Raw genomic sequence first — 17,619 nt, forward strand, 5'->3', positions numbered from 1 at the left:
CAGCAAAAAAGGTTTTCTTTTTAAAGTCCTAGTAGTGCTGTGCTAATCTTGGAACATACCCTCCAAAGAACCGAAGTTTCAGGTGATCTAAAAATCAATGGAAAAACCTACGGTGGATGCAAAGAGACTTCGGCACACTGCAGTGGGGACCTTAGTCAAAAAAAATGTTGTAAGAGAAGCCATTAAAGAGATGTATGGTTCAAAAAGAAGGCTGCTGGTCATCTATCAAGAATAAGGGAAAATAAGTCTGTCCAAAATTCTATTCAAATTATAGCAATAAAGTTCCTTTAAAATCTAAAGGGAAGGCTGGCATTTATTTCCTATCAGTTCTTTTTTATTAAATTACTTTGGATTTTCAATTAGATGTTGGAAGATAATACAACTTTTAAAGATACAGATAAGAAAATTCCTACTAATGTCGATTAAAGTCCTGGAAAGCAAAAGGGAAGTTTATACCAATGATTTCTGGTTAACATATTGAAAGTTATGATGGTATATTAAGGTTTCTCAATTCAATATATGCCATTATTGAGTATACCCCTGATTTTCTTTAAAAACAAACAAAAAGCAGCTTGGGCAATGGTTCTATAATATAGTGGAAGCAACACTAGATGTGGCTTCAAAAGACCTGGATTCAAATGCTGGCTCTCCCACCATTAGCTATATGATGTTAAGCAGAAACTTAACCTCTCAAGAACTTCAACTTTCTTATCTGAAAAATAAGGGAGTCAAACTAGAAGATATCTTTTCAGCACTATCATTCTGTGCAACTCAGAAGGCCTAGAATAGATTCCAAGCTCCTCTCCTCCTTACCAGCAATGTGACCTTAGGCAAACTTCATCACTATGAACTTGTTTCCTCAAAAGAATTTTTTAAAATTACGTTTACTACCTCCCTAAGGTCACCTAGGAGGCTCATTAGATAAGAGTATAGGGACTAGAGTTAGGAAGACCCAAGTTCAAATCCAAACTCAGACACTTCCTGGCTGTGTAAGCCACTTAACCCTGTTTTCCTCAGTTTCCTAGTCTGTCAAATGAGCTGGAGAAGACAAAGGTAAACCACTCCACTACCTTCGACAAGAAACCCCCCAAAAAAGGTCTCAGACATGACTGAAAGCAACTCCCTCCCTTATTGTAAAGAAACTATATATACTTATTTTTTAACTTTGAAAGACAAAATTTCACATACTTATCCTGATTAATTCCCTTTAAAAAAGTGAAGAAACCTTGGGCCCAGTTTACCTGGGGCCAAATTCTGTTTACATACATATATTCCGTACCCAAAGGAAAGCTTACAATCTAGTGAACTGCAGTGTCTAATACAATGTAGAGGGAAATTCTTTGATTCTGCCAATGTAGGATCCACACTAGAACCCAACTGGTAAAACAACCAAAAAATCTCTTAAGATTGCAAGTCTATAGGGAAAAAGTAGATTTTAAAAAATAGTCCTTTATAATCCTGAAACAAGAATTTCAAAAGACTAAATATACTACTTTTCATAAGTAAATTCCAGTGTTAAAACAGTGAGGAAGCTGCTTGTAGAGCGGAAACTTGATGACCTCTAAAAGTTCCTTCTTGTAGATTTTAAATTGATGATCTGAAGAACCCCATATACATCCCCTTTTTATTTTGAAATCAGAGCAACAACATAAGGAAATTCAATATGGAAGTTTAGATTAGATGGGAAAATGAATCCTCCAAAGTCTCCATTCTTGGAAATACATACCCTTCCAGGAAGGACAACTGCTTTAACTACTCTTGAAATCCCAAGGTCATAAAGACAGAGAACACTCCCTTCTGTTTCTTCCAAACCAATTAACAATCCAGTTCTTTTCTGCCAAGAGAATTCTTTCACTGCAAGGACAGTGGGAGGCTGTTCATTTATTCCATTAAATCTATATGCAGACAACCGCTCTCCAGTAATAGAATTTACTACTTCAAGTTGTGGACCACAAGCCAAGCAAGCTAATCCATTTCTCCCTGGAAGCAAAACAAAAAATGAGTTAGTTTGATATAGTTAAACTACAGAAACATGAAACAAGTCAACCAGATGTCCCCAGATAATCAACAAACATTTATTATTAAGCATTTACTACAGAAGAGGAGTTATGCTAGGTACTGGGTAAACAAAGACAAAAGTGAAACTGTCCCTGCCCTCAAGGAGCTTATATACTATGGGAAAAGATTAACATATCCATACATAGGCACGTATACATATTTACATAGGGTAAATAGATACATTCTGAATTTGTGGGAAGTGATCTAGCAACTAGGGAAAATCAAGAACTCATACAGAAGGAGAAACTTGAGCTGAGTCTTAATGGAAACTAGAGATTCTGGGAGATGGAGAAGAAAACAGAACATTCCAGGAATGGAGGACAGTCAGTACAAAGGCACTGATTGCTATGTTTGTGTGTGTGTTCGTCCTTCATTGCCAAAGAAGATCATGCCATCAGAGAAATGGTATACACTTCTTTGTTTTGAGTGAGGGAGGGCTGTGCAGGTCACCAGCCTCACTTCTCCTCCAGAGCCATCCGAATCCAGTGATCAGATATTCATCAGGATGACTGGAGATGGCCCAGGATGAGGCAATTGGGGTTAAGTGTCTTGCCCAAGGTCACACAGCTGGTGAGTGTCAAGTGTCTGAGCTGAAATTTGAATTCACTGACTCCTATACCGGTGCTCTATCCACTGCACCACCTAGCCGTTCCATTGCTGTGTTTGAAGAACAGTTAGAAGGCCAATCTGACTGGACCACTGAGCATAGTAAGTAATAAAGTTGGCAGAGAAGGCAGAAGTCAGATTGCCAAACATTTTTAACTGTCTGAAGAAGTTTGTATTTAATCCTAGATGTAACAGTGATTGGAGTTTTTTTTTTGAGGGGAGTAAACTATGCAATATTCACTGTGGCAGCTGTATAGTGAATGGACTGAAGAAGAGAGAGTAAAGAGGATGTGCGGGGGCATATAATCAGGAAATCTGAATTACAGTAGTGTTTCTGTGAATTAAGAAAATAGGAAGAAAGATGTGATTCAAAGGTAAAGTCTGAATTTAAGAACAATGAGGTAAGATCAGATTGTGAAGGGATCCTGAAAGTTAGGGACAAACTTTAAATTTCTTCTCTAGGCAAATAAAGTTAAGTTTTATGTCACAAGATTGACATGATCAAAGCAGTGTTTAAAAAAATATTAATCTGTGGGGAACAAAATGTATTATACAACAGAGAAAATAGAGACCAGATAGAAGACTGCTTAGTAATAGTAATATAACATACCATATTATCCAACCTGGCATGATAATAATGAGAATGAATCGAAAGGATCAAATGGGCATTAAGGATAGATAGGTAGTGCAGTAGATAGAGCACTGGTCCCTAATCAGGAAAATTTAAATTTAATCCAGCTTCAGACACTTCTTAGCTTTGGGTAAGTCTGTTAACCTGTTTGACTTAGTTTCTTGTACAGTAAAATGGGGATAATAATAGCATCTACCTCCCAGGATTGTTGCAAGATCAAATACTATTTGCAAAGCACTTAGCACAATGCCTGGCACATAGCATCACCTAAATAAATGCTAAAATTAAATAGATCTCATTGCTTCAGAATTTCCTTTAAAAATGAAGATGCTGTTAAAATTATTTTTACATATAAGAAAAAAATAAAATATTAAATTAAAAATAAATTAAATGCAGACATTTTATGGGGCAGCTAGGTAGCACAATGGATGGAGCATTAGGCCTGAAATCAGGAAGACATGAGTCCAAATCATGTCTCAGATACTTAGTGGGCAAGTCTACCTCAGTTTCCTCATTAGTAGAAGGGGGACTAATAATAAAACCTACTTCCCAGGGCTGTAGTGAAGATCAAAGGAGATATAACTGTAAAGTGCTTAGCATAGTTCCAAGCACACACAGTTCCAAGCACGTTATAAGTACTATATAAATGTTAGCTGCCATTATTATTATAGATAGTTTTCACTTTACATAAATAGATTGTTAGACCTCTACATACAGCAACTTTTATGTAACGTGAATTTGCCCATGGATGTGGGGGATGGAGGAAGAGAAGCAGGAAAGGGCCTGGCACAAGATCCAAGGACACACCGGAGCCTGGCCAAAACCAAGAGGAAGAACACTCAAGGGGAAGACACATGGGGCGGGACATGGACACAGACAGAAGAGGACTGGTGTATGTATCAGTGTAAATTGAAGCACAGAGCAGTTCCCTGAAAAGCAGAATAAGGAAAAATATGGGTCTTTAAAAACTGAACAAGAGTACAATAAAAGTCCTAATTCTTTTTTCTTAAACTTGGAGAACTACATTTTTAGCTATAACTAGTTTAATAAATCAATCAACAAACATTTATAAAGCACTCATATATACAATATTAATTACACTGCTAACACTTTAATATGTAGGTCCTTGGGGGGAAAAAGTAATCCTGTCTGCAAAGAGTTTTCATTCTATTGGAGGACACAACTTGTACATTTACAAATTTATATAAAATAAGTATAAGGCAGTTTGTAGGGAAGAGCAAGAGTAGGAAGAATCAGAAAAAGCATCATGTAGAAGGTGGTACTAGAACTGAGTTCTCAAAGAAATTTGGAAGAGACTTAAAGAGGCAGGGGTGGGGTGATGGTGAGATTTGCCCTTCAAGAAAATCACTCTGGTAGAAGTTAAAAGGATGGATTGCAGAAAGGATATACTTTAGCAGGAAAATCAATTCAGAAGCTAATGCAACATCCAGGCAAGAAGTAATGCCTAAACTACGAGAATGGCCAGGTAAATAGGCATAGTGGATAGAAAGCTGAATTTGTCCAGAAGACCCTAAGTTGAAATCTTGCCGCTTACAGTATAACCTTGGGCAAGTGACTTTACCCCTCTCAGCCTCAACTTCCTCATCTGTAAAACAGACACAATAATATCACTTCTGGGTTTGCTGTGAAGATCAAGAGTTAACAAATACAATGTGTTTTGTAAACCTTAAAGTGTTCAAGAAAAAAGTGCTAGCTGTCAAAACAAGAAGAAATTATTGTACTAGAATGTTACCTCAAAGTAAACCACTGAAGAAGAGAAACAAATGAACACATGGCAATAGATACAATTTCTGTATGGTGCCTCTAGTACTAGGCCCTTCCACTTTTCTCTTTACTCTCTCCCCCATGCTTTCCTTTGTCCCCATTTTGCTTTTCTGTTACAACGATCAAGAGAAATAACCTATGTTGCGCACTTTGAAAATCTTAAATCAATATATAAAATGTACACTAACTATGAGCGTAAAGTGTTACTAAGTTAGTAAAATCTCAAAAACATTAACTTGCCTCCAGTAAATCTTCCCCGAAGAACAGACTCTAGTGTTATTTCATCTTCTCCAAGGGCTTGAATAGTCACTTCTGGAAACCGCAGCAGACTGCTGGTTACTTGTGCAGTTAGGTCTCGCATACTTCACTGAAAATACGTATAATAAAATTAAACACATAATTTAAAAGAAAATACAGTTATGCCACATTTTTTTCATCCCATTAAAAAAAAATCTGATTCTAGATAATTCTAATGGAAATTCAACTTTTGGAATATTACTGCACTAAAAAGAATTGACAGAAAACATGAGAAAACTTGTAGGGAAAGGTGGCATGAAGAAACAAGAACAAAAATAATATGCATGATAATATAAATGAAAAGTAACAAAAAAGAGGCTGAACTCAAGAAGCTTCAATAGCTCTCTCTAGGCAAAAAAACACAAACTTTCCACTTTGGCATTTAAATCTCTTCACGCCCAAAGGGCTACAGAAATGTGCATACCCTTTGACCCAGCAATATCGCTCCTAGGACTGTATCCCCAAGAGATCATAAAAATGGGAAAGGGTCCCACATGTACAAAAATATTTATAGCAGCACTTTTTGTAGTTGCCAAAAACTGGAAGTCAAGGGGATGTCCATCAATTGGGGAATGGCTGAATAAATTATGGTATATGAATGTAATGGAGTACTATTGTGCCATAAGAAATGATGAACAAGAAGACTTCAGAGAGGCCTGGAAGGACTTATATGACCTGATGCTGAGTGAAAGGAGCAGAACCAGGAGAACTTTGTGCACAGCAAGGACCACAGTGTGCGAGAGTTTTTTCTGGTAGACTTGCAATTTCGTAATAATGCAAGAACTTCTTAAAAAAAAAAAAATCCCAATGGTGGTTCTCAAGGCAAAATGCCTTCCACATTCAGAGAAAGAAATATGGAAGTCATTCACAAAATGTAGCAGATCATGTTTGTGTATGTGTAAGTTTTTGTGTATCATGTTTTGATTTGTTACATGATTTCTTTCATTTATTTTAGTCTGACTACATAGCATGACTACAGTGAAAATACACTCAATAGGAAAGTATATGTAGAACCTATACAGAATTGTATGCAGTCGTGGGGAGGGAGGGGGGTAGTGGGGGGTAGGTGTGGGGGGGATAAAATCTCAATTGTATGGCAGTGATTGTTAAACATTAAAAAATAAAAAAAAATAAAAAAAAAAGAATTGACTCACAAAAAAAAAAATATCTTCACAATTTAGCTCCTGCCCATTTTTCTAGGATGATCATATTTTACTATCCCCCTAACATAGCATACATTCCAATTAAACTAGAATCTCCCACCTAAGTGACATTCCAGTTTCCATCTCTCCATGCTTTTGTATAAGCTGCTCCCTAATGCCTTACATCCACATGACTGTAAAGTTTTCCTTCATCTTCACTTTTCCCACATCTTTATTAGCCCAGCTCTAGTGCCATTATGCTACAGAAGGCTTTTTTCCCCCCTTGATTTAAATGGTCCCCCAAATTACTTCATTTTGTATCTCTTTGTATGTGTGGATCTGTTTCATTTTTCTAAACTAAACTAAATTAACCATTCTTTGAAGTGAATGACAGATTTACTTAACTTAGTTTTTTGGAGTGGAAGAGGGCTACAGAAGAGTAAGAGTGGAAAAGGAGTTTTTACTGCTGGTGAACCCTGTAACATAGTCTTCAAAGGAAGCTAAAGGCACTGAGAGATTAAATAAGTTGCCCAAGGTCACACACGCTAGTTTGTGTCAAAAGCTACACTCCAATCCAAGTCTTCCCAACTCCTAGACCAGTTAGCCCTCTATCCACCATGGCTCTAAATGTTGAGGAATGACTTAAGAAAGAAAACCAAGAACAAAGCCATCAGGAAAGCTTTTTTTAAGAGGAAAAAAACTACAATTTCAAAGCAGAAAGTAGTTAACCAGAAAAAATAGACTGTCAAAAAAAGATATGCTGTTTTCTGAACATCAATCATTAGGTCTAGATATAATATTACTATCTTCCACTAGTACAAGTATATTGAAAGATTATATACTATCTAGCTATCCAGAACACTCAGATGCTGGGCAAAATAATTCAAACAATTCATTACATCCTCCTTCACATTCATGACACTTGGTTAGGGTCAATAAGAAGCAGCAAACTAATGTGCCCTCCCTCCCTAACTTCAAAAAACTTTCCAGGGGAAGATATTAATCAACAATGAAGTCAAATTGCTGGCAAAAAATAAAAGAAAAAAGATCCTGATGATCTACAAACTGGACAATTTATCAGTTAATCGTCAAGAGAAGTTGTACTACTTCAGATAGAAATATTATGTCAATGTATCTTATAACTTCAAATAATTACTTTTCCCACAAAAATATTAGTTAGTATTATACCATATTACAGAGTTTTTGTGCTGTTACTTTTCCCTCAACCAGTGAAGATGTCAGAAATCACACTGCATTCTTATATCGTTTATCACTGCAAAAATATATATGGAATTTCTGCCTAAAATAATTTAACATGTTTATTTCAATGTACTCAAAAGACAGAAGTTTTGCTTTTATCTTTTGCCCTCCAATGAGTTTCCCTCCAAAAATAATCTTGGTTTGCCATTTTCTGGCCATAATAGATTTCAAAGGCATTTCTGAAAAGCACTGTATTTTAGTACTGACTATCACAATAAAAAGTAAAACATCTTTCATTAATAGTTTTATTTTCTCAAATCAGCCTTTTATGATGTGGATATACAAATAAGAAAATCTTAAGGGCAAGAATATCACTTATCTATGAGGTTAAGTGTCTCTAGGGGATTCAACACAAAAAAAATCTACTTATGATACATAATTTACAAAGAACAAAATACTAGGCATAGCAAAAAGATTTATAATGCATAAAATGACCTGATAAGTTTATTTTATTTCTGTTCTCCAATAGGGAGGCAATAAACATTTATTAAAAAAAACCTACTATGTACTAAGAATGGCATTAAATGTTCGAAAATTTTAAGACTAGCATTAAGTGCTTTAAATTTTTATTTTTCTGATCCTTATAACAACCCTGCCAGGTAGGTGCCATTATTATGACACCCATTTTTACATATGAAGAAAAAACAGGCAGAAAAACTCCCCAGTAAAAACAGGGTCACAGAGCTAGTAAATGACTGAGGTCAAATTTAAACTCTGGTCTTCATGAATCCAGACACAGAACCCTATACATTAGAGTACTCTAGGTACCAACTAGGTACCTAGCTCCCAATAGTGGGAACTAAAGGAAAAGATAAAAACTAATAGTGATTGGGCACTAGACCCTAAACTACAACACATAACTTTTCTAAGTTCGCAGTTAAATATACTGAACTCTTTAATTAAAAGTGTCCCAAAGAAGGAAAGAACATTGGATTTGGAATCAGAGGATTTGTATTCAAAATGCTAACTCCTTTGTGTGGCCCTAGTCCTTACAAGGGATGATCTTTACAATCCCTTCAAACTCTAAATCTATGATGCTAGATATATTTTGATGAACTGATTTTTCTCAAATAAAGGCATTCTATTTTTTTTTTCACCTCAAACAGTTCTTAAGGGCCTTAACAGGGACAGTCAATACAAATTTCTGTTTATCTAGATCAATGTTGAATGTCAAGGATTCAAAATGATTTCAAAAGAAACTAAAAGGCTCAAATTTAATATGAATATACAGTCATCCCTAGATATTTGCAGGTGTTAGTGTCACAACACTCCTGAGAATGTGATAAACTACCGATAACTCTAGGCTCCACTCCAAACCTTTACTTTTAATAATTCTGATCACATTTAACATATAAACCAATTAAAACCACATACTGCACCCATTTTAAAAAGTTGCAGTTTCTATGCAAAAGATTAATATCTAACACACTATGCAGAGTCTTCGCAGTTGCCTGTATAGCTCCAGCAAATGCTTCACAGATTTGCTTCTCCTAAGAAAAGCTCAGGACACAAGGATCACTGCCAGAGAAAAATCACGACTGAGTGTAGAGCATTCTAATAGAGTGCTTAGCTCCAGCTTCTTCAGCACTCTGAAACTTAACAAAATTAAACCATTCATAATAAAATTATGCATGCATACTTACAGAAATAAATGATAAAATAGATGAATATATAGCATTTATGATATCAATTTAAGTTTTCTTTACATATGACTCAAATCTCTAAAAATTCCCATTTAATAGGAATGTGGTCAACACACAAATAACCAAAATGGTGAATGTAAAAGGGATGACTGTATATATTAAAAGAAAAAATTTTAAATCTTGTACAAAATCAACTATTAAGAACACTTTTTATTCATTATTTAGTTCATTAGAATTCAACCTTCATTTTGTGAATATGTTTTATTGGTTGTTTGTTAATGGTTAGGTTTATAATAAAAATGTTTTTTAGCCAACTACAGGAGCACACATTAGGGGAAATGTAGCATGACTTTCAGAGTTTTAATGAACTCAAAAATTTGAATGAACTACTAACATCAGTAATTGATTTGAAAAAGAAAACATGCAGGAAGGACATAAAAATTCCCCCTACAATTATCTGAAGTAATGGAAGGTAGAAGGGAGGAGAATAATAATCTATTTATATCACATCTACTGTGTGCCAGGCATTGTGCTAAGAACTTAAAAAAAATATATGTATATGTACATATAAAATATAATTTGATCCTCATAACCCTGACAGGTAGGTGCATTATTATCTCTATTTTACAGCTGAATAAATTGAGGCAATAGAAAAGTAACTTGCCCAAGGAGATACAGCTAGTCAGTTTCTTAGGACACGTTTGACCTCAGGTTTTCCATATATTTTTTGTGAGGAGAACTAGAATAAGTACAGATTACTAATGAATAATTTCAATACTTAAGAAAAAACTTTTTAAGAATCAGACATACAAAAACAAGAAAGGACTGAATCATGAAGCAGCAAGGTACTACTTACTAGCAGTAGTCCATAAAACATTTATTAAGGGCCTACTATGTACTAAGCACCATGTTACATGTTGGAGACAAAAACAAAACACAAAAGATAGTCTTTGCTCTCAAAAAAGATCACAGTCCAACAAAGGAGACAACATGAAAACAACTATGTACAAACAAAAGAGACGCAAGAAAAAACTGGAATCAACAAAGGGAAGGCACTGGTAGCATTAAAGGAGATCAGGAAAGGATTTTTCTGGAAGGTGGGATTTTACCTAAGACTTTTAAGGAAGCCAGGAGGTAGAGATGAGGGTATTGGAGACAGCCAGTGAAAACTGGGAGTCAAGAGATAGTCTCCTTGTTTGTTCAAGGATAAAAAGGCCAGTGTCACTGTATCCTAGTATGTGGGGAAGGAAGGAAGTGGAAAATGAAGGTAAGGTGTAGAAGTTGGGGTGGGCGCTTGTTTTACAGGTCTGTGAATATGGAAAAGAGCTATTTTATAACTCTTTGTAAAAGGAGGTAAAAAGGAGTCAATGCAGTTTACTTAATACAGTGATGACATACTCAAACCTGTGCTTCAGGAAGACCACTTTGACAATTAAGTGGAGAATGGATTCCAATTGCCATGACTACAACTATTACTATTAATTATTATTAATATTACCACCCATCCACCACCACCACCTCCCATAACTACAAATAAAGACCTCAAAATATTCTGGAGAACTCAACCAATAAACTCAATCATTATTCCAAATGAAATTGCTGCCCAGATATAATATTGATTCAATTCGTAAAAACTGAAGAGCAATGTTTGTAATAGATCTTACCACCATCAGTACTCAATCTCCAAGACACATGGAATGAAAACTTTCAAATAGAGAACCAGTAAAAATTGAACAAAGTCACATAAAAAAAAAAAGACAAGGTACAGATATCATTCCTATTGTCCCACATGCTACAGCAGTTTTGCTAAAGTCATTTTCACTGAGCCTACATTCAAATACATTTTTGTTGTTTAGTTGTTTCAGTAATGTCCAATTCTTCCTGACTCCATTTGGGGTTTTCTAAGCAAAGGTACTGGGTGGTTTGCCATTTCCTTTTCCAGTTCATTTTACAGATGAGAAAACTAAGGTAAAGAGGGTTAAGTGACTTGCCCAGGGTCACACAACTATTAAGTGTCTGAGGTGGGATCTGAACTCAAATCTTCCTGACTCCAACTCCAAACTCTAGGTCCTGTGTTCTACCTATGACACCATCTAGTTAATTTTATTCAATTACAAAAAGCATTTATTTCCTCTACCTTTGCATTATTCCATAGAAAACTGAACATTAAGGAAATAAACCGTAGAATAGGACTTGCCTCTGGGCCACTTCTATCAGCTCATCCAAAGAAATAACAAGAATATTTTCATGATATTTTCAATTATAAAAAGCAATTCTTTAACCAACCTGGACAATAGCCTACCAAATATTAAACAGATCTAAATAACTGGAGTGGTGTAACTTCTCATGGTTGGGCAGTGTCAGAATAATAAAAATAACAATACTACCTACACTAATTTACAGATTCAACACCATACCAAACTACCAATAGGTGACTTTATAGAATAACATTCATCTGAAGGGACAAACAAAAAACAACATAACTAATAATCTATAAAATACATACATAACTAAGCCTATAAAACTAAATGAGAAATAAAATCATGCCTTTAAAAGAAGTGACATTAAAAACATGCAGTAAAAATGTGGTCTTATGAAGGAGAAAGTAAATATTTACAACAAAAAACATTAATCACAGAATGTATGTAAAGAAAAATCCTTTCTTCAGGTCCTGCTTTTTAAAAAAAATATTTAGTGGCCTTTCACTAAAATGCTTTTCCTTGTTATAAGGAAGGTTTTAATAGGGGTTGAGGTAAAGAGAGTATTAAGTGAAAATAATTTAGTAAAAAGGAAAAAATAAAAATTTAGAAATAAACCTAGTCTTAAAATATTGTATATACGTGTCTGTATACATAACTAAAAGGGATTACTAATTATTTGATATGCGTCTCTCCTCTCTCTAATCCATCCTTCATACTCTGCCTAATTACATAGTAATCTTCCTAAAATTCACGTGTCTTATGTCAATTTGTTAGTCACCTCAGTGGCTCCCAAAGGTTAAAGCATGAAATACAAACTCCTTGATAAAAGGATACAATAGGGTTCTCTGCAATTTGGCTATCACCTACTTTTCCAGACCTATTTCTTAATTATTACCCCTCTTTCAGTCTCAGTAAATGGAGGAATTAGTCTTCCAATTCCTCCTGCCTTGAGCTATGCCTATTATCTGAAAAGATTCTCCCCCTACATAAACACAATGCCACACTCTTTCAAGGCCAAGCTCGGGTACCACTCTTTGATTACCAATCCACCTGTCACTGAATTACTCTACTAAACCTCTACAACGTATTTTTGGTATTCTAACTTACAGATAACAACATTTATAATCTAACTTATACGTAACAATACCATAATAAATGCTAATTATGTATGTTCCTACTAGATTTTATGATGCTCTTGTGTTTAGATTTATTATGTGACTTTGTGTAAGCCATTTATCCTCCACTGGAACACAATTTCCTCGTGTGCTATAAATAAATAAGTGAAAGGATTGGACTAGATCAGTGGGGTCAAATTCAAATAGAAATGGAGTCATTCAATCATACTTAAGGCTCCTGGAAGGTCACATATTGACTTAGAAAACCACTTCATCTATGTTCTATTGTATGTATTTTGTTAAATATTTCTCATTTACTTTCCCAGATATTTGCCTATTTGACTCTCTGATAGATTTCACTCTAAGATCCTATGATCATAATCTTCCTTCAAGTCCTGGGGTAGTGGGAAGTATACTAGATTTGGAGTTAGATGATCTGAAGCAACCATTTAATTTGTGAACCACTTTACGTGAGCTATGTGCCCTTGGTCAAGTCACTTACTATCACTAGGCTTAAGTATAACAAAAAAAAAAAAAAAAGTAAAAAAAAAAAAATAATGTGACTACTGCTAATGTTCCTTCAAGGTCAAAATCTATAGTCCTATGAACAAATGTGGGAACTGTGAAGGAATTCGAAATTTGAAACAGAATAAAGAACTACAACTGTCTCCTATCACTTAGCATAAACGAAATATGAATGGCCCTGAAAGAACTTGTATTAGAAGTTACAGTTCAAATTGACCTAAGGCAGTCAAGAAAGCCTAAAGACCAAAAAAACTAGCACCAGCCAAAAAGACAGAATGGGGGATCAGTGAAATAAAGCAGGCACCCAATAAACTAGATTACATTTTTCATCAGGGGGTTCTTTGGAATTGTCTTGGATCAGTCTTGATCGTAAGTCTTTCACAGTTCATTATGGTTACAATATTGCTATAACTGTGTACTTATATACTATGTACTACATTACTGTAGTAAATGATCAGAAAAATTTAATGCTTGATAAACCCAAAGATCCAAGCTTTTAGGAGAAGAACTCAGTATCTGACAAAAACTGTTGAGAAAATTGGAAAGCAATTTGGAAGAAACTAGGAATATACCAATATCTCACTGTATGGCCAAATGGTTAAATGATTTAGACTTAATGTGTGATAGCATAAATAAATTAGGGGAGCATGGAAAAATACCTGTCAGATCTATGGATGAGGGAAGAGTTTATATCTAAGCAAGAGACAGAGATCACAGGAAATAAAATGGTTAATTCTGATTATGTGAAATTTAGAAGTTTTTGCAAAAATAAAACTGATGCATTCAAAATTGGAAGGAAAACAGGAAACTGGAAGAAGAAAGAATGTACAGAAAGTTTCTCTCATAAAGGCCTCATTTCTCCAACATGAGTCAAAGTTATAAAAATATGAGTTATTCCTGAATTTATAAATGGTCAAAGACTATGAACAGGCAGTTTTCTGAAGAATTCAAAGCTATCAATTGTCACATGAAAATGATGTTCTAAATCACTACTGATTAAAGAAATACAAAGTCAAACACCTCTGAGATACCTCACACCTATCAGATTGGCTAATATGACAGAAATGGAAAATGACAAATGTTGGAGGGGATGAGAAGAAACTGGGACACTAATGCACTGCTGGTGGAGTTGTGAAGTGGTGCAGCCATTCTAGAGACAATTTGTAATCATGTCCAAAGGGCTATTAAACAATGCATACCCTCTGACCTAGCAACACAACTAACTACTAGGTCTGTATAACAAAGAGATTTTTAAAAAGGGAGAAGGACCTATTTGTAAAAAAATATTTACACAGCAGCTCTTATAGTAGTGGCAAAGAATTAGAAATTGAGGATGCTCATCCATTGGGGAATGGCTGAACAAGCTGTAGTAATAGGATTGAAATGGAATACTATTATGCTGTAAGAAATGACAAGAAGGATGGTTTCCGAAAAAACCTGGGAAGACTCACATGAACGGAGGCAAAATGAAGTAAATAGAACCAGGAGTACATTGTATATAGTAGTAGTAATATTGTATAATCGTTAATTGTGAATGACTTAGCTACTCTGACCAATTGTTGTTCAAATGTTTCAGTTATGTGTGACTCTTCATGACCTGATTTGGGGTTTTCTTGGCAAAGATACTAGAGTGGTTTTCTATTTCCTTTTTCAGATCATTTTACAGATGAGAAAACTAAGGCAAACAGGGTTAAGTAACTTTCCCAGAATCACACAGTTGGTATGCATCTGAGGCCCAATTTGAACTCAGGACTTCCTGATTCCAGGTCCAGCACTCTATACATTATGCCTTGCAGCCTGTATTCTGATCAATACAATGGTCCAAGACAATTCTGAAGATCTTATGATGAAAAATGCTATACACCTCCAGAGAAAGAACTGATGGAGTATGGGTGCAGATTGAAGCATATTTTTTTCACTTTCTTTATTGTTCTTACTTTAAAAAAAAAACAACACAACATAGCTAACACTAATATTTTGCATGGTTTCATATATATAAAACTGATATTTCAAGCCTTCTCAATGGATAGGGGCGGGTAGGGGAGACACAGAATTCAGATTTCAAAAACAATTTTTTTTAAATGAATGCCAACTGAAATTTAAGAAGAAACTTAAAGGAAAAAAAAGCACATGACTTAAACATCCAGACATGGACAACCATAGTGTAGATATGAGGTAATGAGAGCCTACACTGGATTATGGCAGTGTCTGAGAAAAAGAGGTATAAAGAAGAGATGTTACAAAGGTAAAGATCAATAGCCCTTGGCAACAGATTTGACATGGAGAAATGAGAGTAAGGAGTTAAGGATGATGTCTAGGCTACAAAACTAGGAGGATGGTGCTATGTGACAGTAACAGGGAAGTTCTGAAGGAAAGTAGGTTACAGAGGTAAACATGAGTTCAGTTCTGGATATATTTGAGTTTAAAGAGGATAGAGATGATCGTTGAAACTTGGGAGCGAATGAAGTCACTCACTAAGTGAAACAGCACAGGAGGAGAACCCAAGCCAGACCCTGGGTACACCCACAGCAGGCCTGACCTGGACAAATGACATTTCTCCCCTTATCACAAAGGTAAAAGACTGGTGCTCGATGAAATGTTGTTTCTTCTCTTCCTTCAAAAAGAGGAGACTTTGAGTGGAAAAAGGATTAAATTTTGTTCAGCAGGGCCTTCGCAGAAGCCAAAACTCAGAAAACAGGTGAAAAGTTGCAAAAAACAAATCAAAGGAAATACTTCCTAATATTTAGAGCTGTCTTAAGGTTTAAAAAAAAAAAGACTACTTCAGAAAATAGTGAGTCTTCCATCACTTGATATCTTTAAGCAAAATTATATGACTGCTTGATGGAGTTAAGATCAGAGATATGCAGCTAATGATATCACAGGAACAATTAATCTATAAGCATTAATTAAATAAATCTATAAGCATTAATTAAATACTTACTATATGTCTGTCAGGAACTATGACAGGTACTAGGCTATACGAATACAAAAAAAAAAAAGAATTCCTGCTCATAAGAAGCTTATATTCCAATGACTTACTTATATAAATGCAGCTTAAATGTAAAGGCAACAAAAACAAAGTAGTTAAATATAAAAATTAATCCAGAATCAAAAATTTAGAGCTAAAGATCATCTAGCACAGCCTCCAACCCATTTTACAAGATAAGAAAACTGAAATCTTCTCAAATATGACACATTATCTCTCCATGATCCCACATCTATGTAGTGGTAAAGATGATTAGAATCCATCTCCTGAGAATTGGTAAAATACTCATTCTGCTACAGAATCAAAAAGCTGAAATTTGTACTCAATGTCTTAACGACCCCACAAGTTCAATTCATCAAACCTTCAAGATTCCAAAGCAGTTTAAGGGTATCACTTTTATTAATTCATATATAAAAAATTCTAAGGATGACTTTTTATATAAGCAAGGAATTTTGGCATTTATATTAAGTAATCCATTTATTGTCAACCCAGACACTCTATAATGAACAGTCCATTCAGTACCTTTAAAATATCTCTCAATATCAGCATATTTAACTCTGTATTTTCACTCAATAAAGTTGAAGTAGCTCCTGTTGCCCTTTGCATTACTCTGCATGACTGACAAAACCAAAACTCCATCCTCTATAACTTATGCAAATAACGGTTTATGATTGATGAGTGGATAGAATATTTAACTAGTTAAAGCAGTCTTCACTTTCACAAAGGAGTTTATTGCAACAAAGGAAAACTTATGTTCACATTGAAGTGCAAATAGGATTTCCTTATTTGAGGTGCCAGATAAGGCTCACAGGTAGAAGCTATTCTAAACTTTTCACAGACCAGATTATGTTATCTATGTAAATGAAGACCCACAATACTTTGACACTCTACCCATGGTTTAATAATATGCAAATTTCTAAAGTAGGCAAAAGTTTTTATCATGGGGAGCAATGGTAACTTCTCAAAATTTTCAAGGTATAAGTTTTTTAAGAATCTGAAAGTCTAAGACCTAAAACCAACTTTCCCACAAAGCAAAGATATATGAAGACAAATTTTTTTAAATGGGAGAGAATTTTAGTCATGGTAATTAAGAAAATGAATATTAAGTTTATGTGGAAGATAAATTTAATCAGAAATAAGAGTTCAATATGTATGTTCCTCTAAAAGGCAACACCTAGAGTTTACAATAAAGAAAAATCATGTTAGTAGGATAGAAGAGGTTTCTTTTCCTAAAGTTTTAAATATTCTTCAAAACAAGAAAAAAGCATGAAGTTAGTTCATGAAATAACTCATTAAACAAAATCTATGTGTATAATGTTTACTTCTCCCTAATTAAATCTATTAAAATTTCTATTAAAAAACAAAGTTTT

General features: G+C 34.8%; 1 protein-coding gene across 5 annotated transcripts in view; it reads right to left on the reverse strand.

Moving 5' to 3' along the window:
* Positions 1-17,619, reverse strand: part of AHCTF1 (AT-hook containing transcription factor 1) — a 117,882-nt gene that overhangs the window by 82,920 nt on the left and 17,343 nt on the right. For all 5 annotated transcript variants that reach the window (XM_072647650.1, XM_072647646.1, XM_072647647.1 and 2 more), the window contains exons 2-3: positions 5,321-5,447; positions 1,727-1,980 (exon numbers count right to left, since the gene is read on the reverse strand). In XM_072647650.1, coding sequence (XP_072503751.1) covers positions 1,727-1,980; positions 5,321-5,441 — 375 coding nt within the window. In that variant the 5' untranslated portion in view covers positions 5,442-5,447. The remainder of the gene's footprint in view (positions 1-1,726; positions 1,981-5,320; positions 5,448-17,619) is intronic.

Source organism: Notamacropus eugenii, chromosome 2 (genome assembly GCF_028372415.1).
Source record: "Notamacropus eugenii isolate mMacEug1 chromosome 2, mMacEug1.pri_v2, whole genome shotgun sequence".
Lineage (NCBI taxonomy): Eukaryota > Metazoa > Chordata > Mammalia > Diprotodontia > Macropodidae > Notamacropus > Notamacropus eugenii.